The following is a 27665-nucleotide window of genomic DNA, read 5'->3' as shown; positions in this document are numbered from 1 at the left end:
GTTTGCTATTATTCCCACATCGATAGCTCATTTCTCAGACGATTCCTGCTCATTATTCTTCTTGTTTTCCCCTTTAAAAGACGGGGGTGGGGATAACACAGGATCACATCCAGAAGAGGCAAGGCAGTAACCAGACAATTATCAGCCAATAACCCCAGATGAAGGAGCAGTGATCAGAAAAAAGGAGACAAAAAAAACACCTTTTACTTAACTAATAAGTTACCAGTCATCTGCTCAGTACATTTTACAGGCTATTTCAGGGCCGGAGGGGAATTTTGCTCCTTTGCCAGGGCCACTAAAGGGGTGTGGAGGAAACGAAGAAGTTTGAAAGGGGACAAGGATCGTTATTCCACTTTATAGCTGGAGGAATTAAAAGGGGGAGGAGTTCCCATCTTCCTGCTCATGTCCAGGAAAGGTGATCAGGAGTTGCCTTCCTCCTGTATAAAAACTCTGGAATAGGTCAGGAATCATGTACACACAGGGATCTCAATCGATGCCACATCCTCCCAGCCCATCTGGAAGAGAGATCATGAGATTGTTCTGCATAGTTCTGCTCTCCCTGTATTGCACTGCAGGAGCTTCGGAGGGTAAGTCTTTATAGCCATTTGTTTTCTCTCCCAGAGATGCTGAGGTTCCTTTGCTGTCCTTATTTTACAAATCTGATTTCTGGAAGGCCCTCACCACCGGACGGAAACACTGGCAACCAAGCCTGCCACGGGGAAAAAATAAAATAATAATTTAAACAGTAGCTAATTTTGTTTTTAATCAGTGGACATATATTTCACCTTGCATGCTTTGCATTCTATTCTTGCAGGGATGTTAAGTTTTCTAACAGGGCTGGTTCACTGGAAACATCAGGGGTCCAAGAATATTGTTTGCAAAGATGCAATCCAAAGGGCAACACTTGATCTTTATTTCAATTGTCCAAATGACCCAGCTGTAGCTACTCTATTTCTCTCCTGATTGTGTTGTGCCATGAAAATGTGTGTTGCATCAGATTCTCTCTCAAGAAAAAGAGACTGTGTGTGTGTGTGTGAGAGAGAGAGAGAGAGAGAGAGAGACAGAGAGACAGAGAGAGAGAGAGAGAGAGACTTTGCTTATGCTCTCAGATCTCCCCCTTGATTCTTTGTCATCCATTTCCCAATAGGAAATTGTTGCCTTCAGTTTATAAAAGATGAAACTAGATATTGGTAATAGTTTTAGCAAGGAAGAACCATAGCTTGGTTAAACAACACAGGCTTTTCATGCAGAAGGTCTCAGGTTCGATATCCGGCACCTCCAGTTAAAAGGAGCAGGTAGCAGGTGATGCAAAGGTCTCTGCTGGAGACCCTGGTGAAAAGGAGACCCTGCTGGAGACCCTGGTGAGGCGAAGGTCTCTCCTAGAGACCCTGGTGAACAGGAGCTCTCTCGCTCCTAAGAATTAATTGGGGATGACTTGTTTCCATATTCTTTATTCTCCAAAAAGTGGGCATGTATTTTATCACACAGACTGGCCACCCATGTGGATGCTCAGGTTCTACACTACAATTGCGGCCCCAACTGTAACTTGGGGCTATGCAGTTACAGCGCACCTGAGTCCAACCAAGCATAGCTGGAACACTGCATAGAAAATCCCCAAAGAGATTTCACACAGAAGTGATATACAGAGGGCTGGCCGCATTGGTCAATGGCAACTAAGGGTCTTGTGGCACCTTAAAGACTAACAAATTTATTCTGGCGTCAGCCTTTGTAGGCGTGGTCCACTTGAAGTGAGTATTCCTCCATCCCACCAGAGCCAGTGTGGTGTAGTGGCAAGAGTGTTGGACTAGGAGCTGGGAGATCCGGGTTCTAGTCCCCACTTGGCCATGGAAGCTCACTGGGTGACTTTGGGCCAGTCACACACTCTCAGCCCAACCCACCTCACAGGGTTGTTGTTGTGAGGATAAAATGGAGAGGGGGAGGATCATGTAAGCCACCTTGGGTTCCTTGCAAGAGGAAAAAAGGTCAGGTATAAATGCGATAGATAAATAAATAAATAAATAAATAAATATCTCATAGAACCTGAAAAAAAATTTTCCCCTAAATTTCAACAGCTGGCAAACTTTTCAGCACGACTTAATTAAAATGTGGCTGTGCAGTCAGGGAAAGAGAGTTTTGCCGACAGGTTGGCCATGTCTGAACTGAATAGTTCAGTTATCTTAACGGCACAATCCTTGCAAGTTAAGTCCCATTGTGTTCAATGGGGTTACTCCTGTGTTCGTATGTTTTAGGATCAGGGATGAAGTCCCTATGGAGTGTGTTCATGGTTTTGGGGTTTTTTTCTTTCTAAGTCTTATCTTGCTATATCAGTATTGTTTCAAAAAATGCAAGAGTTTGGGGATATTTTTCTTGGATCAGGAAAAATAGTAGCTAAGTAAATATCCTATCTTGTTGTCAATACTAGCCTGGCAGAGGTACAAGAGTATATCTTTCAAATACAGATATAGGTATAGAAAATAAACACCATAGCTTTTAGGAAGGAGCAAAGTGCTGATGTGGTCAGGGAGACAAAGAGCTGGTCAGGTCAGAGGGAGGGGGAGAGACCGGGATTCAAATTCTACCATTGCTTTGCACTGACCATTGTTACATAGAAGACACACTTCCCACACAGAAAGCATTTGTATGTGAGAAGACAAGCATCCTGCATTTATTTATTTGCTTTCATCACATATATCCCGCTTTTTAAAGTAACATGTTTTCTACAAGCAGTTCGCAAAAAGCCCTCCAGCAGTGAAATATCATCTCAAAAAGAAGCAAAAGCACGTCAGCATAAAAATCCAAGATGACAGTGTAAAAACATGGACATAAATCATTCACAACAGTTGTGCCTGTCTCTCTTATGCAATCTGTAAATGCATTTGGAAGCTTTAGCCCTAAAAGCCTACATATCGCATGCAGTTACTTAGCCCCAATATAATACAACCTCAGAAATCCAAACTTTAAATATGTAGAGTCTAAACAACCAAACATAACCTCACAGTGTAATTTACACTGACCCCTTCCCTGAATCCATGCATATAGAGTTGCTTTTCCATTTCTCTTGAACCATGAGGACTAGTGACATTTTTAATGAAAGCTACAGATATCCACTTTTGCCTCAAGGTAATAGTTTGGGTGGGTACCCAACAACTTTCCTAAAACTGCACTACGTCTCCAGATCAACAGGGGATGGGGAAAACACCATGACAATTTTTTCTAGATTTTATGGCGCTTCTGTGTTTTGCAAGGGCTTTAAAAGAATACTGACGAATGAACCTTGCCATTCAAGCACTGGGGATATAAGCAAACATTAACTAATGAACACTGAAAGGAAAGACTATTAAAAGCCAGTGATAGCTAAGGACAAGTTCACAGGCTGGGAGAACAGATAGTTTCCTGCTCATTCATAGAAAACCTTGCTGCACAGTGAGGAGAACGTAGTCTGACACAGCCCAGGTCTGATTCCTGGCAGAGTCTCCATGTAAAAGGCTTTCCGGTGTTTTGTAAGAAAGGCAGGCAGTTTCATATAAGACCATAGGAAGAGCCCTGCTGGATCAGACCAAAGGTCCAACTAGTCCAACATTCTGTTCACATAGTGGCCAACCAGCTGACTGTGGGAAGCCCACAAGCAAGACATGAATGCAACAGCACCCTCCTGCCCATGTTCCCCAGCAACTGGTGCACACAGGCAGACTGCCTCTGGCACTGGAGGGAGCACACAGCCATCAAGACTCATGGCCGTTGATAGCCTTCTCCTCCATGAATTTGTCTAAACCCCTTTTAAAGCCATCCAAAGTGGTGGCCATCACTACATCTTGTGGTAGCGAGTTCCATAGTCTGGCTCTGCGTTGCGTGAAGAAGTCCTGCCTGTTATCTGTCCTGAATCTCCCACCAGTCAGCTTCATGGGAGGACCCCGCTGGGTTCTAGTATTTTGAGAGCGGGAGAAAAGTGTCCCTATCATGCATAATTTTGTACATCTCTATTTTGTTGCCCCCCCCCTTACTCTCCCTTTTTCCTAGATCAAGAAGCCCCAAACATTGTACCCCTTCCCCAGAGGGGAGCTGCTCCAGCCCCCTGATCCTTTTGGCTGCACTTTTCCAAACCTCCACCAGCTCTACAATGTTCAGGCATTGGTCCAATCATGAGGCAAGTGGTATACCCAGGAGTGCAAACTAGGAGTGCAATGTAAAAGTAGCACATTTAAGACAAATCAGGGTTTGGGGGGCAAGGGATAATAGCTTTCCTGGTGGGAACCATACCAATGCGCTGGAAGGCTCATATCCATAAGATCAGGGATGGGGAACCTAAGGTCCCAGGGCAAAATCCACCCCCTTCCCTGTTCCAATCCTGTTTCCCCCACCCACCAATCGTATGGGGATCTCCTGGCTTTTGTGCAGTTGTTTCCCCATTCTAAAAGGTTGAAACACCTCTCCTAAGGCTTAGTTTCCGACCGTAAGAACTTTAAACTACAATACACTGGTACTTTTTTTGCATTTTGCTCCACCCCTTTTGCGTTCGGCTCCACCCACCACTGGAATGTGGCCCCCGAGAGCTTCTATGGAATGGAATTTGGCCCTCAGGCAGAAAGAAGGTTTCCCACCCCTGCATAAGAACATAAGAAGAGCCCTGCAGGACAGGGCCGAGGGCTAATGTAACACTTTTCTTCTGGGTCTTTAAAACGACTCACAGCAAAGGCCTTGTACAGGGACAATCAACATATATCATTTTAATTTCTTAATTAAAAACAATAATAATGCACTGGTCATAATTTTACATGCATAACAGTTCACTTATCAATAAAACAATAAAACAGAGCACAGCCCTCCCAAAGTTCTGTCTTTAGTTTGAGTCCACACCAAAAATATAAATGAAACTTCTCTCTGAAGCTTGATTTTTCTCCTGGCCAAAGAAAGAAAACAGTCTCTGCTCAGTTCACTCCTGCCCTGCAGCAATCTTCTAAAGGTGGATGAGTCCAATAACACAGGAACAAACTTTGCAAACAGCCCTTTATACAATATAAAAGAACATCAACAACAAGGAACTCGTAGCGTTTGGGGGGGGGGGGAGACGCTTTAAAAAAATTCAAAAGGAAACCTCCCTACTAACCTATCTCAGGGTTACTGGGAAGAGAAAGCAAACTTCTTCCACTTGCATTTTTAGTAACTGCCTAAAATGGTGGCCACTCCCTATCTCACTCCCTTACTGAACGTGCGCAGGAATATTCCCACTCAAAATGCTTAAAGAAAAATTTACCAGTGGGTTACATTAACATCAGAGGCTTCCAGGAAGCCAGGGGCAGGGGCAACAGGTCCCAGGCAGCTGCTGTCGTCCTGGATTTTAGGAAACAGCCGATTTTGCTTTATTGGACTTGCCGGAAAACTATTGAAAAAATGCTAACTCACCTCTCTCAAAACAATACGAGATGTCCTGTCATGAAATGTAAATACCAAATGTTAATGATGAATAATTAAGAATTTTAAAAGGTAGATAAGTAAAAAATAATAAGATACAGGTTCACACGCAGGTTCGCAGTGAATTCTGGGTAACCTGCATAAAAAAAAATTATGGTCAAGTTGACCTGGATGGTATCCAAGAGAAAATGTTGAGTTAAAGCCCTGTCACTTGGGCCAAAAAGTTATTTGAGTAATACACTAAAGCTGAGAACAAGCTGAAGTTAGAGAGGGATGCTAAAAGCAACAAAAAGGCTTTCTTCAGCTGCGTGCATAGTAAAAAACAGAGGAAAGAAATGGTGGTTCAGCTATTAAATGAGGATGGCAAAATGATAGTAGATGACAAAGAAAAGGCAGAGGTGCTCAATTCCTACTTTGGCTCAGTCTTCTCCCAAAAGAGGGTCTATGAGCCCCCTGGCAAAGGCGAAGTACAGGCTGAAGGGGCAGGATTGCAGCTTGAGATCGATAGGCATATGGTCAAGGAACACCTACTTACTTTGAATGAGTTCAGATGTCCAGGGCCAGATGAACTGCATCCTAGAGTCATAAAGGAACGGGCAGAAGAACTCTCAGAACCGCTGTCTATTCTCTTTGAGAAATCATGGAGGACGGGGGAAGTGCCAGATGACTGCAGGAGGGCTAACGTTGTCCCTATCTTCAAAAAGGGTAAAAAGGAGGAACCTGGGAACTACAGACCAGTCAGTCTGTTATCAATCCCTGGGAAAATTCTGGAGCAGATGATAAAGCAATCCATCTGGAAGCACCTTGAAAACAATGCAGTGATGACTCGAAGCCAACATGGATTTGTCAAGAACAAATCCTGCCAGACGAATCTGATCTCATTTTTTGATCAAGTCACCTTTTTGATCAAATAACTAGTGCTCTGCAACATTTTTATGAATGACTTGGAGGAGGAGGTGCAGGGAATGCTGATCACATTTGCAGATGACACAAAATTGGGCGGGATACCTAATACTTTGGAAGACAGAAACAAAATTCAAAGTGATCTGGATAGACTGGAGCGCTGGGCAGAAAACAACAGAATGAAATTTAACAGGGATAAATGCCAAGTTCTGCACCTAGGAAAAAGAAACCAAATGCACAGTGACAAGATGGGGGATATGTGGCTCAACAACACTACAAGCGAGAAGGATCTTGGAATTGTTGTAGATCACAAGCTGAATATGAGCCAACAATGTGATGTGGCTGCAAAAAAGGCCAATGCTCTTTTGGGCTGCATTAATAGAAGCATAGCTTCCAAATTCCGGGAAGTACTAGTTCCCCTCTACTCAGCACTGGTTAGGCCTCATCTGGAGTACTGTGTCCAGTTCTGGGCACCACATTCTAAGAAAGATGCAGACAAATTGGAGAGGGTTCAGAGGAGGGCAACAAAGATGATCAGGGGACTGGAAACAAAGCCCTATGAAGAGAGACGGAAAGAACTGGGCATGTTTAGCCTTGAGAAGCGAAGACTGAGGGGAGACAGGATAGCGCTCTTCAAGTCCTTAAAAGGTTGTCACTGAGAGGAAGGCCAGAATCTCTTCTCGATCATCCCACAGTGCAGGACACGGAATCATGGGCTAAAGTGACAGGAAGCCAGATTCCGGCTGAACATCAGGAAAAAAATCCTGACTGTTAGAGCAGTACAACAATGGAACCGATTACCTGGGGAGGCGGTGGGCTCTCCCACACTGGAGGCATTCAAGACGAGGCTGGACAGCCACCTGTCAGGGATGCTCTGACTTGGATTCCTGCACTGAGCAGGGGGTTGGACTCGATGGCCTTGTAGGCCCCTTCCAACCCTACTATGCTATGATTCTATGATTCTATGATTCTAAACCAGTGTCAGACCGTATTATGCCAAGTCAAAGGTGAACTTTAACGTCTTTGCTTATCAGTTAATGAGCAAAAACTATTGTGTAATCTATGCACATCAAAAAGTTTGATATACAGATGTCTAGAAAAATTTATAGCCTTAGGTTTAATTGGCAAATTTTGAGTAAGGACTTATCTTTTCAAAGGTATAATTAAAAATTGATTGTATCTAGTCCGGAAGGTGTACATATAAGTCTTCTATGTATGTTCTATTTTTAAAAATAAAGTCTAATAACAATGACATAATTAAGTCTGTGAGGCCTAATTTATGAGACCGTAGATAATATTAGCTATGAGGTAATTTCTACCAAAAAAAGGTGTAAATATGTGCTGATTTTTGAATGCAAGAGCTTCTTATTAGAAGCTCACCGGGCCTGTGTAGCTGTCAGCTGAATAGCCTATTCAGTATTGAATGGGGAACTTGGTACTTAAAATGAGAAGTCTCCTTTGTAAGCTATCAAGATCCAACGGTCTTTAGCAATGCGCTGTTTGACCACGAAACATGTTGTTATATGCACAATATATTCTAATGTGATGCTACAACTATATTTCTAATACAAATGAAAAAATAGATCAAAGATATTTCCCTCTACTAATTCTTGTTAGTACAAAACCAAAATTGAATCCACCTAAAACAATTTGAGGTGTACATTTTGTTGAAGTGCAGCTATCGGTAGTTGACTGCGCAATTGCGCGATAGAGCACTTGCGTGATACAGGCATAGAGACATGAAAGACATCACCCATCCAGAAAGGAAGTAGTTAAAAAAATCACGCCTGCAAAGGGTTTTTTAATGTCCCTAGGTCACTATCACACATTTGTCTAGCAACATCTATGCCCCACATCTCTCACTATGTCACTGTCGCACATTAGCGCTATTGCGCAACAGTGACAAAGTGAAATAGCGGTTTTAGAGGGGGAGAAATAAAGCACAATTGGCGGAATCGGGTCTAGCTTGGGGAAGGGGTCTCCTCAGAAGTAACTCCCATTGTGGTCAATGAGGCTAAGCTTCCATCTATCCCTTTACAGAAGTATCAGGGGAAGGAAAAAGGAGAGCCTGGACAGCAGGGGAGGCTTTCCTATTGGTTGAGCAGCCCCTGCCAGTCTGATGATATTTACTCCAATCACCCCACCCCACCCCACCCTACCTGGAAGTATGTTCTGTGAAGCGATTTATACTAGAGTGGTGCACTCGCTTCTGGAGTGCTGTGTGGACTACGGTGCACAAAAGCCGATTCCTTGACAAAATCTGGGTAAGCCTCCCTTCACTTCTCCTTCTGTTGTAGTGGAGACAACCCCCCGGGTTTGCACAACATGCTAACCCGCACATGGTAGTTGAGTGTGAGTTGTTGTTGAACCGTGGGTTGTTTGTTGAACCATAGAATCATAGAAACATAGGGCTGGAAGGGGCCTATAAGACCATCGAGTCCAACCCTCTGCTCAGTGCAGGAATCCAAGTCGGAGCATCCCTGACAGATGGCTGTCCAGCCTCATCTTGAACGCCTCCAGTGTGGGAGAGCCCACCACCTCCCTAGGTAGTTGGTTCCATTGTCGTATTGCTCGAACAGTCAAGAAGTTTCCATGGGTTAGCATGTTACCTGAACCCAGGACGTTTCATGCAGGGTGGCTTGTTAACTGTGCAGTGTGGCATATTTTTCTCAAACAAGCCACCTTGAGAACCTATGGTTCGTTGTTGGGTTGTTCAGGGTGGCCAGCAAGCCACACTGCATGGTTAACAAGCCACCCTGTGGAAAATGTCGTGTGTTCAGACAACACGCTAACCCATAGTTCAACAACAACCCACACTCAATCACCGAGTGTGGGTTAGCATGTTGTGTGAACAGCCTAATTTTCAATGACCAGAGGTTGTCGTTGTGCCCGAACCCAGCAAACTTTAGTTATGCAGGGGTTAAACAACCCTCACATAACCCATGGTCTGTTGCAGAATACCATCCTAGCCAAATGGGAGGACTGTAGAGGGAGGAGGGGCGAGGGCAGAGAAAATAAGCTGCGCACAGTAGCTTATTTGTCTGATCATGTGGGGGATACAGTAGCTTATAAGCTACTGCGAGTCACTTATAAATCACCATGGCTTAATGTGACGTGCGAACCCGACCAATGTGTTGAATCCAGACTTGATCATACTTAGAGTAGACCTTTCGAAATCAATGGGACGCCCTGTGGTGATTCACTGATTTCAGTTGGTCTACTCTATGTATGATTAAGTCTCGATCCAACCCAATATGCCCTTAGCACCTCCGTGCACTCTTCTTCAATATCCAGGCTTGCTGCATCAGATAAAAGGTCTATATAGCCCACCATGACAAGTATTTCCTTTCCTGCTGTCCCACTACATAGCCTCTAGGTGGCACTGTGGTATAGTGGAATACTGCAAATGCACAAGTGAAAAAAATGTTTTTAGAAATAAATACTGCATTTTCCCTGCTCTAAAGAAACTTGCTGAAAGTACTCTTAAGACACAGAAGTGAAACTGGAGGGTCACGACATCCTCTAAAGAACCTGTGAACAATTGTGAGTAAGGAGTGATAAATGCCTTGTGTAGAAAAGCTCGGTAAGAAGAGCTCACTGGATCGGACCAACAGTACATCGAGCCCTGCATTCTGTGCACACAGTGGCCAACCTGCTACCTGTGGGAAACCCCCAAGTAGGGCACGAGTCCTGAGAGGTACACTGTCTCTGATACGGTAGGTAAAATACAGCCATCGTGACTAGTAGCCGTTGACTGGCAAGAGACCAATCTGGTATCACATTTGAGTGCTAATAAACATTTATCTCACTCACTCACACTCACACACACACACACACACACACACACACTTCCTGCAGCCTGAAGCACTCTGACCATGCTCCAGAGCACTCATCCCACATGTAAAAAGAATGAAGTGAGATTGCGTGGCTCAATGCTGGCTCCGATCCTCCAACCTACCCACAATTCAGGGCCCCAAATCGGGGAGCTGAACTTGCTCAACCTCCAAAAGGAGTTACTAAAAAGAAACTAAAGGACTCCTGGGATTGTTCCACGCACCAGGCACCGCTGTCAGTTTAAAGTTTGCCCTGCTGAGTTTGAATTTTGCTTCTGGTAATTCTAGTTAATGAGTGAGCAGAGGGTTCTTTCCCCCCTCTTTTTCTCTCATCCTGTACCAAGCATGGGCATGACCCTATTTTGTACTCTTCACATTAACAAGCAGGAGTTTCCTTTCTGCAGAAATGCTGAGTTGGAACTTGCAGGCGGATCGTTTTGCCTTCACTTGCTCTGACACATACATTGTTCAGCTCGCATTGTTCAGTTTCTCTTGAACTCCATCTATGGATTCGCCATCCTCATTTTTTCCTCCTGGAAATACATTAGTCAGGTCTAATCTGGAGTACCGTGTCCCGTTCTGGGTGCCGCACTATAGATATGATGCAGAAAAATTGGAAGAACAGGCTCAGAGGAGGGTAGGAGGTCAGGGGTCTGGAAAGGCGGTCAGGGGTCTGGAAAAACAGGGATGTTCCATTTAGATAGGATGGCTCGTTGCTGACAGATCTATAGAGTCTATGAATTTGGTTGTGTCTGTTCTGTTCCACCACTTAGCTGAAAACACTACTCTGTCTCTAGACTTTGGGTCCCTATGACAGGGTGTCAAGAATTCCGTTTTTCGTTTTGTGCTCTAACTTGTGTAAGACTCCATTTGGGCAAGCTGAAGTGGTACGTAGTGATGCAACCACCTGCGTGTCTGGTATCTTGAGATGTTTCTAGACTTCAAGGCCAAAGTAAGACTCAGTTAATTGGATTGAATGATCTCAGCTACATTCCTGTGGGAACTTTTACCCTGTCCTATGGGCTTTGGGAACTCTGTTCCAGCCATCCTGTGATTGGCTAACAAAGGTCTTCCTTGTGTTGTTAGGGGTTTGAGCACAAAAAGAGGGGGCTTGGAGCCACCCATTAGTCTTCATGTTTATTCCTGCTTTCGAGCTTGTGATTCTTTGGATCCAGGACTGGGCCCTATCCTACTGGAAGACCTGTGCTTAGGTAACGTAAAGCACAAGTTTAGATAACTTGTGTTACTTTTTGCCTGAAGTATTGTTTCAAAGGGTTGCTCTGGTTCTTGCATGGCTTTTATTCCTTTTTTCTCCTTCTCCCACTGTAAATGAACTTAACACCCATCTCAAGAGCTGTGTGTGCTTCCCTCCAAGTATGCTTTAGTACTAAATCCAGAGCCTTCTGCTTGGTTCACTGATACTGTTTAATGTTTCAGGCTTGAGGCTTGGAGATAGGGTGTAGTGGACTGACCTCATATTCCCTAAGCCTCAAGAGTGTCTTACAAGATCCAAAAGTCCGTTGGCGCAGGCTGAGATGGACGTAAAGGGAGCCGGCAGCCTATCTTGACCATGATTTGCCCTGCCTGCACTGCTGGGAGCTGGGTCAACCCCTTTCCTCCCTTCTAGGTAGTGGCGTGGTATAGCAGAATAATGCAACTACACTAGTGAGGGTTTGCGCTTTGTTTCCCAATGCCAAAAAATACCAAACATCCCCCACACCCACCCCAGTGCTCTTAAAAAAACAGAAGCAAAACTGGAGGGTCACAACGTCATCTAAAGCACCTGTAAATGACCATGAGCGGGGAATAATGAGCATACAATAACAGACTCATCTAGAAAAACTCTTAGGAGAAGGATTTCAACCTTTTAGAATGGGGAAAAAACCTCAAAAGAAGGAAAAACAAGAAATGATCAGAAATAGGGGGAAAACGCATGATGACCTGGGGAACCCCCAAGTAGGACCCCAAGTGGGCATTATAGCCACCATGGTTACTAGCCACAGATAGACGACTCCTCCTCCATGAATTTGTCTAGTTCATCAGGACACCACTACACAACACATCTCGCAGCAGCAATTTCCATACCTTAATTCATCATTTTGTGTCAATAGGTTTTGCATTTGGGTCAATAAAATGGACAGTTTTATGCTGCAGTTTTATTCTTTCTGTCATATTTTGTATTTTTCATCTTGCATTATCTTTGTTTTCACTCTGGAAGCCATATAATGGGCAGCCTTATAAATTCAATGCATTATTCTTCCTCATCAGTCTTTTGCCTGTCTTCAGTCTACAGCCCATCCATTTCCTTGCATGACCCCAAGCTCTGGTATTATGGGACAGAGGTGGGCAGAAAGTAGATATGGATTTACTGGTAGATCTCTGGTGGATTTGCAGTAGGTCAGCAAGGATTTTCAACTCCCAGTTGTTTCACAAACAACAACAAAATGCCCCCTGCGCCACTCAAATTATACTGCTGAAATGAAGAAAGCTGTTAGGCTAACAAGGAAGAATGAAATTTTGTTTGGAAGAACGGTGAGCTCCGTTCAGTTCTGGTGCTCAAAAACAAACTCCTGGGCTCAGAATTCTTCCATTCTAAGTGTATGTCTTTTGTACCAGGTTGATGGATCTCAGGGTTTCATTAAGTACCTCTCATAAGCCTGACGTTTGCACATTCCTGTTATAAGAGACAGAGCATAACTTCTCTCTATCTACTTCCTCCACACCGTGCATCACTTTTGTAAGCCTGATTAGCGAGAACGGGGAACCTGTGGCTACGGACTACAACTCTCATCATCCCTGACCATTGGCTGTGCTGGCTGAGGCTGATGGGAGTTGTCACAGGGCCCTCACTTCCACTTTATAGTACAAAATGGATGAGTCAATGGAGGAGGACTGGAGGATATTTGTTTAATTGTGCAAACACAAAGAAAAATGTCAATGTTGACTCCTCCCTTCGGAGAACATTTGTGATGCAGGGAAGGGAGCCAACGTTGTAAGGACAGACCTTGACTTCCTATTAATGGAAACAAAAGAAGAGAAAGAAAACGTATCTACCAGCTATTGTTTAAGGCTGGCGCGGAGGCTCCCTTCCAAAGGAGCCCATCACGGAAACAAGGAAACGCGACTGGGGCCAGCAAGCATGACTTGCATGGCCATCTCATCAATGCGCAGTTCAGCCAGAGCTGTGGCTGACCTTGGCCTGAAGCATTAAGAGGTGAGAGGAGGGACATAGGAAGCTGCTGGGCCAGCCCCGAGATTTGAGGGCCCTTTGGCAAGACCCCAGTGGGCCCCCTCCCTCAATACTTCTGCCTTCTCACTGCCATTGTCACCAGCTGCTATTCCGCACAGCCTCTTTCTCACAGGGATGTCCGTCGGTGTGGAACCTGGCCCTTTTGTGGCCTGATGGACTCCTGGAGAGCACCTGACCCAGCTCACATTTGCGGGCCACACTGCGGGGCTTTTCCCGAAATCCCAGAACTTTTTCCATTTTTTTTTAAATTTATGTCAATAGAAATGTGCACAAATTGCAGGGCGCAAGTTACGTGGCTCACGCAAATTTCGGCCACAATTTGTGTAATTTACACAAATTTCAGCTGCAAGTCACATAATTTGCAGAGATCACAGCTGCAAGTTGTGCAAATAACGCAAACTACAGCCAAAATTTGCACACATTTCTACTGACGTACATTTTTAAAACCCAGGAAAATCCGCGAGCTGGCCCGACTCGATGCAGATCAAGTTGGGCCAGCTTGCAGGGACATGAGCCAAAGTCTGGTGGGCCGAGCTGATGGAAGCTTAGCGAGCCCCACCTCTCCCCCTGGGACATTCCTCTGACATTCCTGCTTTCTCATCACTGCTACCAATGGCTTCCTTGACAGGCAGAGCCCCTGTGAGGGAGGGAAGTAGATGGGTGGGAACGTTTAGTCCCCCCTGCCCATGCATGGTGGTCCCAATCTGGTTTGGGTGTCTGTATGTTTACACTGAAATAAAAGAGAGAGAGAGATTTAGGATCAGCGACACTCTGTGCATTTAACATCACATGCAATTTAGCCCTGATTCTTTTTAAACTGGAGCAGGCATGGGTTGATGCCGGTGCTCCAACACTGAGCTGTGGCAGTCCTTCCCAAGAGGACCGGGTGCACATACAAGCTGTGGCGTGGAAAGAGGGTAAGGGGCATCAGGGCTAATGGAGGATTTAACACCAAGGGCTTTTCCTCACGAGGCTGTTAATCGGATGTTAATCTACAGTATCTACTTTTGGATTCATCACAGAGTTGAGATCTGAGCCCCGTTTCCTTTCCTGCTGTTCCACTACATCACCCCTAGGTGGCTCTGCGGTATAGCGGAATACCACAAATACACAAGAGGAAATTGCGCTTTCCTTCACTTTCACTATTAAATGCTCTATTTTCCCTGCTCTAAAAAAACCTGTGGAAAGTGCTGGTTAGACACAGATGCAAAACTGGTGGGTCATAACACCATCCAAAGAACCTGTAAAGAACTGTGGGTAGGGAATGATGTGCATACAAGAAGTGCATTGTATAGAAAAGCCCCCTGTCTCCCTGTTCAGGGTTCAATACTTTGGCCAACACAACACGCTAGTTACCAGCTACCACCTCCCATGCAGTGCACGTGAAACGGAGGCAATTCATGCCATTCAGGCGCAAATCACTGAGTGACACAACAAAGTAATGCAGAGTAGGTGTGATCCATCATTTGCATCCGTTTCACAGAAATCAGCTTTACTGGGTAGGCTTTGGGCTCTATAGTATCACAAGAGAGGGAGGAATCTTTCTCATCATAATAGAAGAATTATGGGGTGGAGGAAAGCAACCAGTTAAGCTGATTTGCGGGCAATCCAGGACTAGCAAAAAATAAGCAGTTCACAAAATGCATCACCTGTGGCACTCCCTTGCAAAGAGATGCAGTGACTGCCACTGGGCTGTTTTCTGAAGATGGCTTTCAAAAGAGGATCACGCACATTTGCAGGGGACAGGTCTATCAATGGTTATTGGCTGCCATACCTAACGGAGCCTCTCTGATCAGAGGCAGTCTCTCTCCTAAGACTAGATGCTGGGAATGACTATTGCTGGGGATGGCTATTGCCTTCATGAGCTCCAGGGGATCGAGTGACTGCTTTTGGGAGAGAGACAGAGAGAGATACACGGAATATTACATAGTGCAAGATGACAGGTCCCTACCCTGAGGACATTACAGTCTAAAATGGAAACAGGACCCCGGACTAGATAAATCTTGATCTGATGCCGCAAGGCACTTCTGATGTTCTTTGTATCCTTATTGGAATCCCTCGGGTCGATTGCCAAAGAAGTTAACGCACGGTAATTGCGACGACCTCGACGCGATGTCGCAAAGGCCAGCCCTGCGTGCTTAAGTGTCGGAGTATCAAGGAAGGCCATAGGGCCACTTGCCTTTATCATAGTTTTGGACACGGTGCCTTAACCCGCAGGCAAACCGCCTCCAAGGAAGAACTCTCCTTTTGCCAGAATGCTTTATTGTTTGCAGCCAGCTTGGCTTCCTCCTTGGGGCGAAGCAAAAAAAGAAAAATTAACAGTAGCTGACTGTGCCAAAGGCATCTTATCGATGAGAGGCAGTCAAAGGGCGGTCAGAAGGATGGTGATTTCACACGCACAGGATCCCTCCCCAAAGGAGGCACGTGTGCGATATGCATGTGCATTCCAATAGTAACACTGTGCAACATGGTGGACATGAAATCGGCCCACTGGGAGAAAGAGACAGTGACTAAAACAGCCTTCCCCAGCCTGGTGCCCTCCAGATGTGCTGGATTACAAACCCTATCTGGGGACAATGGGGGGTTGTAATCCAAGGCATCTGGAAGCTGCTGGGTTGGGGAAAGTTGACTGCAATAATTAAACCTGGGGAAGGCCTTTAATTCCTCTCTCTGCACATAAACGCCATTTTATATTCAGCCTGCTCGTACACAAAGCCAAAAATATCTCTGTTCCGCCCAACTGCACACGCCAAGGGTTCCAAGCACAAATCAACTATCAAGGGAGACAGAGGACAGCCCTTTCTTCCAGATCCCTTTAACACAAAGCCCTTTGCGCGAAGCCCCCTGCCTGAGCCGTTAGTTTGTTTCCCTGACAAAACAAAGTGCCGTAAATAAAAGCGCCTAAAATGCGCTCGGCGTTGTACCCAAATAATAATTATTTATTAATTTGTGCATTTATTTATTTAGTAAGATTTACATGCCACCTTCTTTGGAAGAAAAGAGAAAGCCATCAAGGTGGGGCACAGCAAAATAAAACAATAAAACCTAGAACACACGAACATGGAAAACACTAAAACATTAAAACAGCAGAAGTGGATACTGAGAGCCCTTACAGTTGGAAAGAGCCGTGTACTCCAAGCCTCGAATGATAAACACCCACAGCCAGTGGACTGAAGGCCTCACTGCTCTTGCTACATTTGAACACATCTCCTACAGCCGTCAGTTTACGGATGCTTAGTTAGATATACGGACTGCTTATATTAATGCATATATTTGAAATGGAAGTGTTAAATCTTTCTTTATCCTCTTAATATTAAGGGTGATGTAAATGAGTATTTTGCACAGATATGTTTTATGATATATTATTATCATCATCGCTATACCATAGCCGAAGCTCTCTGGGCAGTTAACAAAAGTTAAAACATTAAAATACAATATACAAAGTTTAAAAACCATTTACATAAAAACATACAGACAATATATACAAACAACATATAACTAAAAACAATTTTGAACTAAATTTTTTTTAAAAAAAATCCAACACAGCTTAAAACAAACTGCTTAAAAACAGTATACAAAAGTCAGCAAAAGGAGCGAGAGTTCTAACAGGGGAAAGCTTGCCGGAATAATGGTGTCTTTAATGCCTGCTTAAAAACCTTCAAAGAGGTGCATTTGAACTGGCAGGTCATTCCTCAACTGAGGGGCGGCAAAGTGTGTGGTTGCCAATCTCATATTAGGCAGCTGCAGCAGAGAGCCCTCAGAGGGCCTCAGGCGGCGGACTGGGATGTGGGGGAGGAGGCGCTCCCTAAGGTACCTTGGACCTAGACCACGAAAGGCTTTAAAGGTAAGAACCAGCACTTTGTATCTTGCTCGGAAACAAATTGGCAGCCAGTGTAAAGATTTTAAACCTGGTTTAATATGGTCTCCACGGGGTGTCCCAGAGACCAACTTGGCTGCCATATTGTGTACCAGTTGAAGTTTCCGAACAAAATATACAGCCAGCCCGAAGTACAGCGCATTGCCGAAATCAAGCCTAGAGGTTGCCAGCGCGTGCATCACCATTACCAGGATGTTCCAGGAATGGGCGTAGCTGGCGTATCAGCCGAAGTTGATGACAGGTGCTTCTCACCGTTGCCTCTACCCGGGTGCCAGGAGCAGGGTTCTTCTTTTTTTCTCTTTTGTGGTCCCCTCCCTTTTTTGTTTGTGTTGTATTTGCAGATTAAACCCCCTCAAAACCCCCAGCTAAACAGCCTTCCCCAACCTGGTGCTCTCCAAAGTCCTGGAATGCAACTCCCATTGGCCATGCTGACTGGGAATGATGGGAGCTGGAGTCCAACACTTCTGGAGGGCACCAGGTGGGGGAAAGCTCGCCTAGACAGATGACGTGGTGGTGGTGGTGGTGGTGGTGGTGTGGGAAAGGCGTAACAATCATTTCATGCTGAAGCATTTTTTTTTAAAGTGTCCTCTTGTTAAATGGATAGGTGTGTCCCTTGCAAGAGAACAATTTGTAGACAGAAGGGGTTTAAAATTACCAGGCTGAAAGCAAAGTGGAGGTGCAAAATAACAAACTTCATTATTATAATTTTTTAAAAGGAAGTTGTTCTTTGTGGGGTAATGTGTTTGATGAAACCAATGTGCCTTAAGTCAAAGCTGGCCTTCAAACGAACTCCGCCTCTGAAGCTCACAAAGAGATCCAACGTGTTGCCACTGCAGGAGACGACAACGTTTCCGCTTCAGTCTGCAAGGCACAAATTCCCTGGCATCCCCAGATAGGGCCAGAAAAGCAATCTGCCTGAACACGCCCCCGCCGAGAACTGCTGCCAGTCAGAACACCGACAGACTTAAGAGTCTGTGTGGGTATGAGGCTGGTTCCTATGCTGCTAAGGAAGGCAAGCAGAGAACGGGAGGAGATCTCCTCCAGACCATGCAAGGTGTCCACCCTGGCCACTCCTGCGATAACTCCCTTGTACACCAGGGATGCAGAACCTGAAATTCCATTTCAGAGAAGCTCTCAGGGGCCGCATTCGAGTGGTCGGCAGGGCCTGAAGACAACCAGGGTGGGGCCAAAGACCAGCCTATTGTGGCTTCAAGCTCTTCCTGCCAGTCACCAAGCCGTCGGAGAGGCATTTCAACCTTTTAGAAAAGGGGGGGGGAAACTGCACAAAACCAGGGAAACCACCCAACAATTGGCAGTCGGGGGAGAGGCGCGTGGCTATCCCAGAAGGCCCTTGTCCTGAGGTTCAACACCCCATTTCCCTGCAAAGCTTCTCGGCCCGATACTTCCAAGTAGCAAAGGCTAAGTGCAAACTTCCTGGGGTAGGTGGCTCTCGTGCAAGTGAGTTACCATCTGAGTGAGACAATGGTATAACCGTAATTTCACGCTGAAGCATTTTTTAAAGGGTCTTCTTCTTAAATGGGTAGGCGTGTCCCTTGCTAGAGAACACCGTGCAGAGAGGACAAATCTCTGATATGGGATCTGGGTGTTCTGAGTTGTGCAGTGCACACTGAAACACATTGTCCGTACACCCCCAACATGTTTCAGTGTGCACTGCACAATTCGGGACATGGTCCTTTCAACGACGGGACGCCTGCCCCAAGGCGCTTCCAGTCAACAGCTTGAAGAGAGGGGAGCCAAGGGGAACACAAGCCAAACATGAGCAAATGCACTTGGACTTTGCTGTAGCCAGCCCAGCCCAAACATTTTCGCTCCAGCAGTACAGGAGGGATGAATTTGGCCCAAAGATGACAAGAAAGCAGATAAGCGGGAAATCCGGATGGGAGCGACGGAATGCAATGGAATGCCAGCAGGCCGGCCGCAAGACATCTCCGTCCGTTTACAGCATGATAAGGGAAAGCTGTCAGAAAATGGCCATGACAGGTATTGATTTAGAAGAGTTAGTTCCGATAACCACGGCCAGCCCAATATGTTCTTGCTGCCCGGAGAAAAGAATAAGATAATCTCTCCCGCTCCCATTCCACATACAGAAACTGGCTGGACCAGCAACTGGACCTTACCATGAGGGTTGTGACAGGACACCACATAGGATGGCCACTTACGAATTGCAAAAAAAGACAGGAAATGCATCACCCCCAAAAGAGGACACCCGTTTTTGCATGCAATCTGCACGTGCTGCTGTATAGATCTAGATGCACATTTAGAAATAACAACCATTATTGAAACAGAAATACAGGACATCTCGCCAGAGTGGGAGAGCCTGTGAGCAGGTGAGCTGTGTGACTTGCTCAGTCTGCTGTGCGTCTTGCTCAGCCTTGCTCCGTCTGCTGCCTGCGTCCTGTGGATGGGCAACCTCAAGGCCCAGTCCTTCCTTCTGATGGTTCATTCTCCTTAAACCGGACTTGGACTTCAAAGAGAGAATTGTTCAAATACAGGACTTTCCTCTGACAGCCATTCAAACAGGGGACTGTCCCCTCTAAAAAGAGGACACAGGGCCACCCGACCACCACACCTGAGGGCAACGGGTTGGGGTGCACACGGCACACCCAGCTCCGCCCTCCAGTTTATTTTAGTTTAGTTTAAAGACTGTCATCTTCCCAAGGTGGCTTACAGTATAAAACCAGTGCAAGGTCCAATGCATCACCCCTGCTCCTTGCCGCCCGCCCCCCAAATCTGCCCCCTGAGGCAGCATGCTCACTCGGCCTGACGATAGGGCTGGCACCGAGACAGAATGTGTCTGGATAAGAAGAAGGTCGTGTTCGGTTATTTTTTTTTTACAGTTGTTGAAAAAAACTAGCATGCGCACACACAAGAGCTGGACAAGCGGTTCCCAGTGAATTTGGGGGAAGCTTTTTATCGAAGGGAAATTTTGAATGCTTCTTAATAAAAATGTGCCGGGTACAGGTTTTCTGCTGCAGCACACCTAAGCAGGCTCAGACAAATGCCAAGTGACCTCGAGTGGGGGAAAAGTGCCGCGGGTTAGGGGAAGGGGCTATCTGGAGCAGGGCTGGCGTCAAGGACAGGCATGGGTGGGCACCTGCCGAGGGCCCACACCTCAGCAGGGGCTCGCTGACAGCGGCCCCTGATGTTGCTCCCCCTCTCCGCCCTTGCAACCTGCCTGTGCACCTGACTCACCAAGACAACGGTGGCGGCGAGAAGGGGGAGCAAGAGATGCTGTGGCCTCCTTGCTCCCTGGCTGTCTGCCGGGCAAGCAAGAAAGTGGGAGCCATGAGAAAGCACAGCAGCAGCGGGTGACCATGGTGGTGAGAAGGTGGACTCACTGAGGGGGGCCCATGGAGGGGGTCCTGCCCAAGAGCCCCCCCCCCAAACCTGGAGCTGACACTGACGTGGGGGGTTTAAGCTGGGGCTAGGAGAGGATGTATCCCCCCTCACCGTACAACTTTTTTGCATTAAAAACCCCAAACACATTAAACTTTCCCTGCAAGGAAAATGCTGCAGTCCCCTGACAGATGTTGCCCTTCACTCTACTCCCCTCCCTACATGATATTCTGAAATTAAAGGCAAGAATTATATGCACCACTCTAAATCCCCCCCCCCTACGGCATTGTGCTACTTGTTTTATTTCCAATCCCTCCCCTAGTCATTAAAACATTAAATGTAGAAGGAAAGCCTGTGGCTTTCTCAAAGGACAGGAAAACTGCATTCTGCATATGCCCAGGAATACTCATTCTCCAGGAGAGAGGCCTGGCATTAAACCAGAGCTGTGTGCCACAGCACGCCTAGGCTGTTCTGTGGCATCCCAACAGCAACCTGCAGTACTCAATAGTTGGAAACGGAAAAAAAAAAGATTTATTTTTAGACAGAGTTCTACAAATTAGCTTTTTCCTCCCCCAGCTCCCTGCCAAATCTCGGTTGATAAACGAAACACACGTGCTCATATCCCTAATTTAAATAACATACGCCATTGCATTGTATTGTTACACAGGAACCAAAGTGTGTGTGTGTGTCGGGGGGGGGATATGCTCGGAAACAGGGAGGGGCTGTATCTTGGATCACAGTTTGCTGCTAGCCACTCGCTCCATCAAGATTATCTGCAGGAAGGAAGGAAGTGTGTGGGGGGGGAGGCCCCCTGAGGTCCAAGAAACCCTTGGGGATGGAACAACCAAGGAGTCAACATTGCTACACAATAACCCGCGCTGACATCTTTAACGGAAAGGGTCCAAGGTGTTGCAGGAGGTCCAAAGATACAAATCTATGCCGTCACCCAAGCCTATTGGTGCTGCTGGAATGCCTTGGAATACCGTGTGTGCAGTTCTAGTCGACCCGTCTCAAAAAGGATATCGCCGAGCTGGAAAAGGTGCAGAAAAGGGCAACTCAAAATCAGTGGGGCTGGAATGGCGTCCTGACAAGGAAAAGCTTCCACTTTTTAGTATAGCAAAAAGAGGACTCCGGTGGATGGGGACACAAGTGATGGAGGTTTATAAAATTATGCATGGGGTGGTGAAACTGGGAGGGGGGAGAAGATTTTCCCCCTCTCTTGAATTATTAGAACTCAGGGTCCGCAGATGAAACAGATCGGCAGGAGATTCAGGTTAGACAAAAGGGAAGTCCTTCTTCACACAGGTAGGGAACGCACAACCGGAAGACATGGTGACAACCGCGGTGACAAATGTAGGGAGGACGAGTCCAGCAATATTGGGCTAGACACTTCTGCATCGCCAAAACAGAGGGAGTGCATTGGCCCCCCAAAAAAGGGAACATATTTGAATTTGTATGTGAAGATGCAAATTGAGAATCAATGCTTATAATTTAGATGGAAATGCAATACACCTTCCAACAGTGGAGAAGACTGGGACCAGGGGACCGGTGTGTCTGCTCCGTCTGCTGTCCAGATACGAGCTGTGGATGGGTAACTTCAAGGCCCTTCTGCTCTCCCTTCTGATGGTTCTTATCTTTAAACTGGACTTGGCCTGGACAGCCCTTCCAACTGAGGGTGCCTTCAAAGAGAGGGCGGTACGCTGTAAAGTAGGACACTTGGCTGCCCTCTGAGAGTGACAGCAACACAACAGCGTCTTCCCCTCCATGGCCAACTGCGTGCCCCGGAGATGGCGGTGCTGTCAGGCCAGGACTTTGGGGCAGAGGTCTGGCCCCCCACGCAGGAGACTGTCAGGAGGGTCCCCAAACGCAGCGGTGGGGCTGGCTGACCATATTGGGAAGTAAATGAAGTAATACACATTACAATCCACTGCGGCGGGGAGAGGCTTGTAAGACTTCAGTCCAGAGTCCAAAATTACCCATTGCGTAATGTTGCCCAAGAAGCCCAAACTGAGGACCGGAAAGCAAAACAACCTTTCTTCTTGTTGCTCACCAGCCCCTGAAGGCTGCTGCTCTGTGAATTGGTCTCATCTCCCTTCAAAGCTGCCTAAGCCAGTGGCCAAGGACCTCTGAGGATCCGGGCTGGGAACCTGGAAGCCTTCCCCGCCCTGTCCTCCCGCCCACGCCACCCGACGCCCGTGCCTCAGGGCTCCTCTTGATGTCCCGTTGTTGACGTTTTCATGTCGAGCCATTTGGCAGGGACCCGTGCACCTTGCTGGGGGGGATTCGATGCCATTTCCTCACATTGTCTTGGCTAGAGACGGCGGAGGACACACAGAGCAAGATTGGAAAAGCAGAGTAATGCTCCCCATGATTCAGAGTGGAGAAAGGGCAGATTTGCATGTGGGGTTCCATTGCTTTTTCTTTGCTCTTTCTCGGAAAGATGCCGAGTAGCTGAATTGATAAGCACTGGATTTTCACGGCTATTTACTGGGTGCTTCCGGATGAGTCTTTTATTGTGCAATCGCACTGCCTCGTTCATAGAATTTTATGGGAGGTTCCAGATGTCATCCTCTTCCATTTGTAACCTTCCCATGTTTTCCTCACCGCTTCTTCCATCTTTTTTCTTACCGGAAAACGAGCCTATTAAGGAAAACAAAATAGAATAGCTGCCCCATGCCTTTTGATAGTTGGCAAGAGCAGTTTGACAGTGAAACAGACTGGCTGGGTTCACACAACATGCTGACCACACTCAGTGGTTGAGTGTGGGTTGTTGTTGAATCATGGGTTGTTGTTGAACTATGGGTTATCATGTTTTCTGAATGCAGCGTGTTTTCAGCAGGTTGGGTTATCGTGTTGTCTGAATGCAGCGCGTTTTCAGCACGGTGGCTTGTTAACCACCCTGAACAACCCAACGACAAATCATGGGTTCTCAAGGTGGCTTGTTCCGAGAAAAATAAGCCACACTAACAAGCCATTCTGCAGAAAACATGCCACGCTCGGACAACACGGTAAGCCACAGTCCAACAACAACCCATGGTTAAACAAAAACCCACACTCAACCACTGATGGGTTAGTGTGTTGTGCGAATCCAGTTACTGCCCCAGAAGGTAGTTGACTGTCGTTTGTTGAAGGTTTTTAAGCAGAGGTTGCAAGTCCATCAGTCAGGGATGTTGTAACAGCAGATTTCCAGCATCAAGCAGTAGGGCTGTGCATACAAGCAAAATGTGAGCTACTTGAAGTTCTCCTAATTCCATGCTGAAGTTCATTCCATCTTGTGTCTGGATCGGGTTGCAGTCATTGGGTTTCTCCTTTTTGCATGGAAATTCATGCATACTTTTCCGAATGAACTGTGGGCATCTCAAAGATGTTTGCATTCTTCTCCCATTGAGTAAAGTGTCTTTGAGATTAATCTTATGCCCCCTAGACTGCGTCTTGGGGGCCATGGGATAGTTCAGATTCCTGGATCCGAGGTCGGAGACAGTGCTGTGACCTCGGATCCAGGAGTCTAAGCTCCCCGCCCCCACCCTGTCACAGCCCCTCCCCGTCACAGCCAGCATGGAGAGAAATGTGCCGAGAGGAGGGAAAGGGGTGGTTCTGTGGATGGGGAGGGGAGGGGACTGGAAAAGCAGGGATATGAGGTATCCCCAGCCTCCTTCCCTTTCCCTCCGCAGAGTCCTAGCTAGACGGGCAAAAACACCTGTCTACCAAAAATGGCAGAGCAGAAGAAATGTGGAGGTGACGATCACCTCCTCCCGCTCTGCACAGGGTGCCCGTCAGCCTCCACATTCGGAGGCTGACGGGCATCCGGATAGCACTGAGCCTTCTTTGCACATTTTTCACGCACATCTTTCAAATATGCATATGTTGCCGAACGCATTTTTGGGGTCCACAAATCACATTGCAAACTCGGACTGTGCAGAATTCAACCGCAGGTTGCGTTTGAGTCCATGTTGAGTTCGGGAGGTGCCAATTGGGTAAACCCGGGTCAAAAGCAAACTGAAATGAATTTCTCCTACTTGCCTAGTCAGCAGAGGATGGGAGTCCCGTCCGACTCTAAGATTCTAAAATGAATGGGAGCAAGAAAGCAATGCGTACAAACTGAAGGAGAAGAGACTGAGGGGAGATAGGATAGCGCTCTTCAAGTACTTGAGAGGCTGTCACAGAGAGGAAGGCCAGGATCTCTTCTCCATCAGCCCAGAGTGCAGGACAGGGAAGAATGGGCTCAAGTGACAGGAAGCCAGATTCCGGCTGAATATCAGGAGAAACTTCCTGACTGTTAGAGCAATACCAGAATGGAACCCATGACGTAGGGAGGTAGTGGGCTCTCCCACACTAGAGGCAGAGGCATTCAAGATGAGGCTGGACAGCCATCTGTCAGGGATGCTCTGACCTGGATTCCTGCACTGAGCAGGGGGTTGGACTCGATGGTCTTGTAGGCCCCTTCCAACCCTACCATTCTCCTCCTCCTCCACTGCTTGGTAATCTGTCTGCCTCACTGGGTCAAACCGATTCACAAAATATTCAGCTCTATGGAATATTAATTGAATGTTAGGGTGAACTAATCCCCTTTGAAAAGCCAGCCATCCCCACCATCTTTAGCAGTGAATCCCATAAGGTAATGATGTGTTACGTGAAGACCTTCCTTTTGGCTGTCAGATCTAGTGCCAAACTCTAAGTCCTAATATTATGAGGGAGGGAGACTTGGAAAAAATACACCATTTGCAAAGTACACAGTTACTGGCTCCAGTGTAAGGTGTAACCGCTTCAGCCAGGAGTGACCTGGCTCCTGCATCAACATCCACTTACTTGGTCGGGTGGGGACACGCGCAGGGTTTGGCTGGGGATGCTCCAGCAGGATTTGTTCAGTCACCTTAAGGGGGTGATGGATGAAGACAGATGCAGAGGTGTGACAGTGGGTGGATTTTAGCACAGGGGAAGTCGGGCTCAGGCTCGGCGCCACAGGTTCTAACAACAAACCATTGCAGCCAGTGGCTGAACCAGTGCTGTGCCGAACATTTCTCCCACATTTTTTTCGACCATTCTCATTCAATTTGATAGAAGAGAAATAGCTTCCGAAAAGAAATTCAGTGGTGAAGAAACTTCAGAGAAAATTTCACAGGTTGAGTTTGGGTTTCTTGGGCATCCCTTACTCAGGAGGTGGCTGAGGAGTGAGCACAAGTGTCCTGTTTCTCATTGTACAACCATCTCTCTGGTCACCTGCAGCCTCCTGAGCTTCCCACACTTCAGTTAAAGCCCAGTTTAAGGCACCGTGAGGCAATTCCTCCCATAGGGCTTTTTCCGATCAGGAAGTGCAGGCAGCCCAGGAGGCGGGCTGTGATTAGGTAAGCTCAAAAACACCACAAAAATAAATTATAAAACATCCTGAATGAGGCAGAACAATGGGGCTGCCTTTCATGGGGGGAGAAAGTTCAGGAAATTGGAGGACAGATTTGGGCAGAGCACGAACTCCACCTCTACCCGGGAGCTGGACACAACACTGCCCCCACCTGCATTGCAGTGGGGGCAAACTGGGGGCTGGCCTGCCAAAACAGTTGATGCCATTGCTGCGCAAACCCTCCCTCCACACACCCTTGCCAAAAAAGAAAGCAGCTGTGCTACAAGCCCTGCCAGTGGGGAGCCCTACCTGGGAGAAACGGCTGAGAATTTCTCCTCCGGCTGGAGAAATTCGGTGGAATTGTCTCCCAGATTTCTCTGCCCACAAGTAAGGTGGAGAATTTCAAGAGGACATTTGCACACAGCTCTAGGTTGAACACTGGATCAACCACTGGTCTTGTCGCTTTCATTTGTCAGTAGTCACTCAGATGAGCTGTCCATATATGGATATCCATCCATCCATCCATCCATATATATATATGGAGAAAAGAGAGAGCGAGAGCGCGCATGTATGCAACTATATCTATGCATGTTTACCCTTGACTTCTAAAAAGTACAATTGTTTTAAAGAAAGCTCTAAAGATTGGAGGAGTAAAAGAGACTTGCATTGTCGGAGACACCAGCCGAAACGTGCCCTCCACAGATGGATTTTGCTCGCCAGTGACACTACCTTGGTAGTCATTCAAAACTTAACAGAATGTCGCCTTGCAATACCCCGATGGTGGGCCTTCTCGGTAGTGGCACCCTCCCTTTGGAAAACCTCCCCCATGTAGTTTGGGAGGCAGAAAATGTGGCATCTTTTAAACGCCTCCTAAAAATGCACTTCTTTCAGCCCGGGGAAAGCCTGCGTGAACAAAATATTCATTTATTTATTTATTACATTTATATCCTACCTTTTTTCCTCTTTAAGGAACCCAAGGCAGCGTACATTATCCTCCTCCTCTCCATTTTAGCCTCACAACAACAATCCTGTGAGGTAGGTTGGGCTGAGAGTCTGCAACTGGCCCAAAGTCACCTGGTGACCTTCCATGGCCAAGTGGGGACTAGAACCCGGATCTCCCGGCTCCCAGTCCAACACTCTCACCACTACCCCACGCTGGCTGTCACGCTGTCAAATTAATCACGCTGTTCTATCTTACTGCTCCTTGAATTGCTTTTATTGTAATTGGAATTGTTTTTAATGTTGTGTTTTTAGTACTGGATTTTAAATGTGATTTTAATATTTCTACGTGAACTGCTGAGGGGTTTTATTATGTTTAGCGGTATATAAATATCGCAGATAAATAAATAAATGCCAGGGCTGAGGGGGCCCTGGGCACGATGTCCTCCTAACTCAAACTCTTCGCCACTTATGCTTCATCAGTTCAACCTGACAGACTCCTCAAAGATGACACTCTAACAGCTGCGTAAATTAGGGTGCAATCCTATGCACATTTAGACAGGAAAAAAACCCTACGACCCCCAGAATGCCCCTCACTGGGTCGAACCAATTCACAAAATATTCAGCTCTACTGAATATTAATTGAATGTTAAAAGGGTTAAAAGTTAACTAACCCCCTTTGAAAAGCCAGCCATCCCCACCATCTTTGGCAGTGAATCCCATAAGGTAATGATGTGTTATGTGAAGGAGACCTGCCTTTTG

At 46.6% G+C, this 27665-nt stretch overlaps 1 protein-coding gene across 1 annotated transcript in view; it reads left to right on the top strand.

Moving 5' to 3' along the window:
- Window positions 1-390: 390 nt before the first annotated feature.
- The window catches only part of CA4 (carbonic anhydrase 4), a 39641-nt gene continuing 12366 nt past the window's right edge, over window positions 391-27665 (top strand). Inside the window, exon 1 of the mRNA XM_084823091.1 lies at window positions 391-587. Coding sequence (XP_084679217.1) covers window positions 470-587 — 118 coding nt within the window. The 5' untranslated portion in view covers window positions 391-469. The remainder of the gene's footprint in view (window positions 588-27665) is intronic.

Source organism: Heloderma suspectum, chromosome 16, assembly GCF_057233095.1.
Source record: "Heloderma suspectum isolate Gila_16-S chromosome 16, 16-S_ref, whole genome shotgun sequence".
In the NCBI taxonomy this organism is placed as follows: Eukaryota; Metazoa; Chordata; class Lepidosauria; order Squamata; family Helodermatidae; genus Heloderma; species Heloderma suspectum.
Note: the sequence above shows the minus strand (reverse complement) of the source record. Positions and strands in the feature narration are given on the sequence as shown.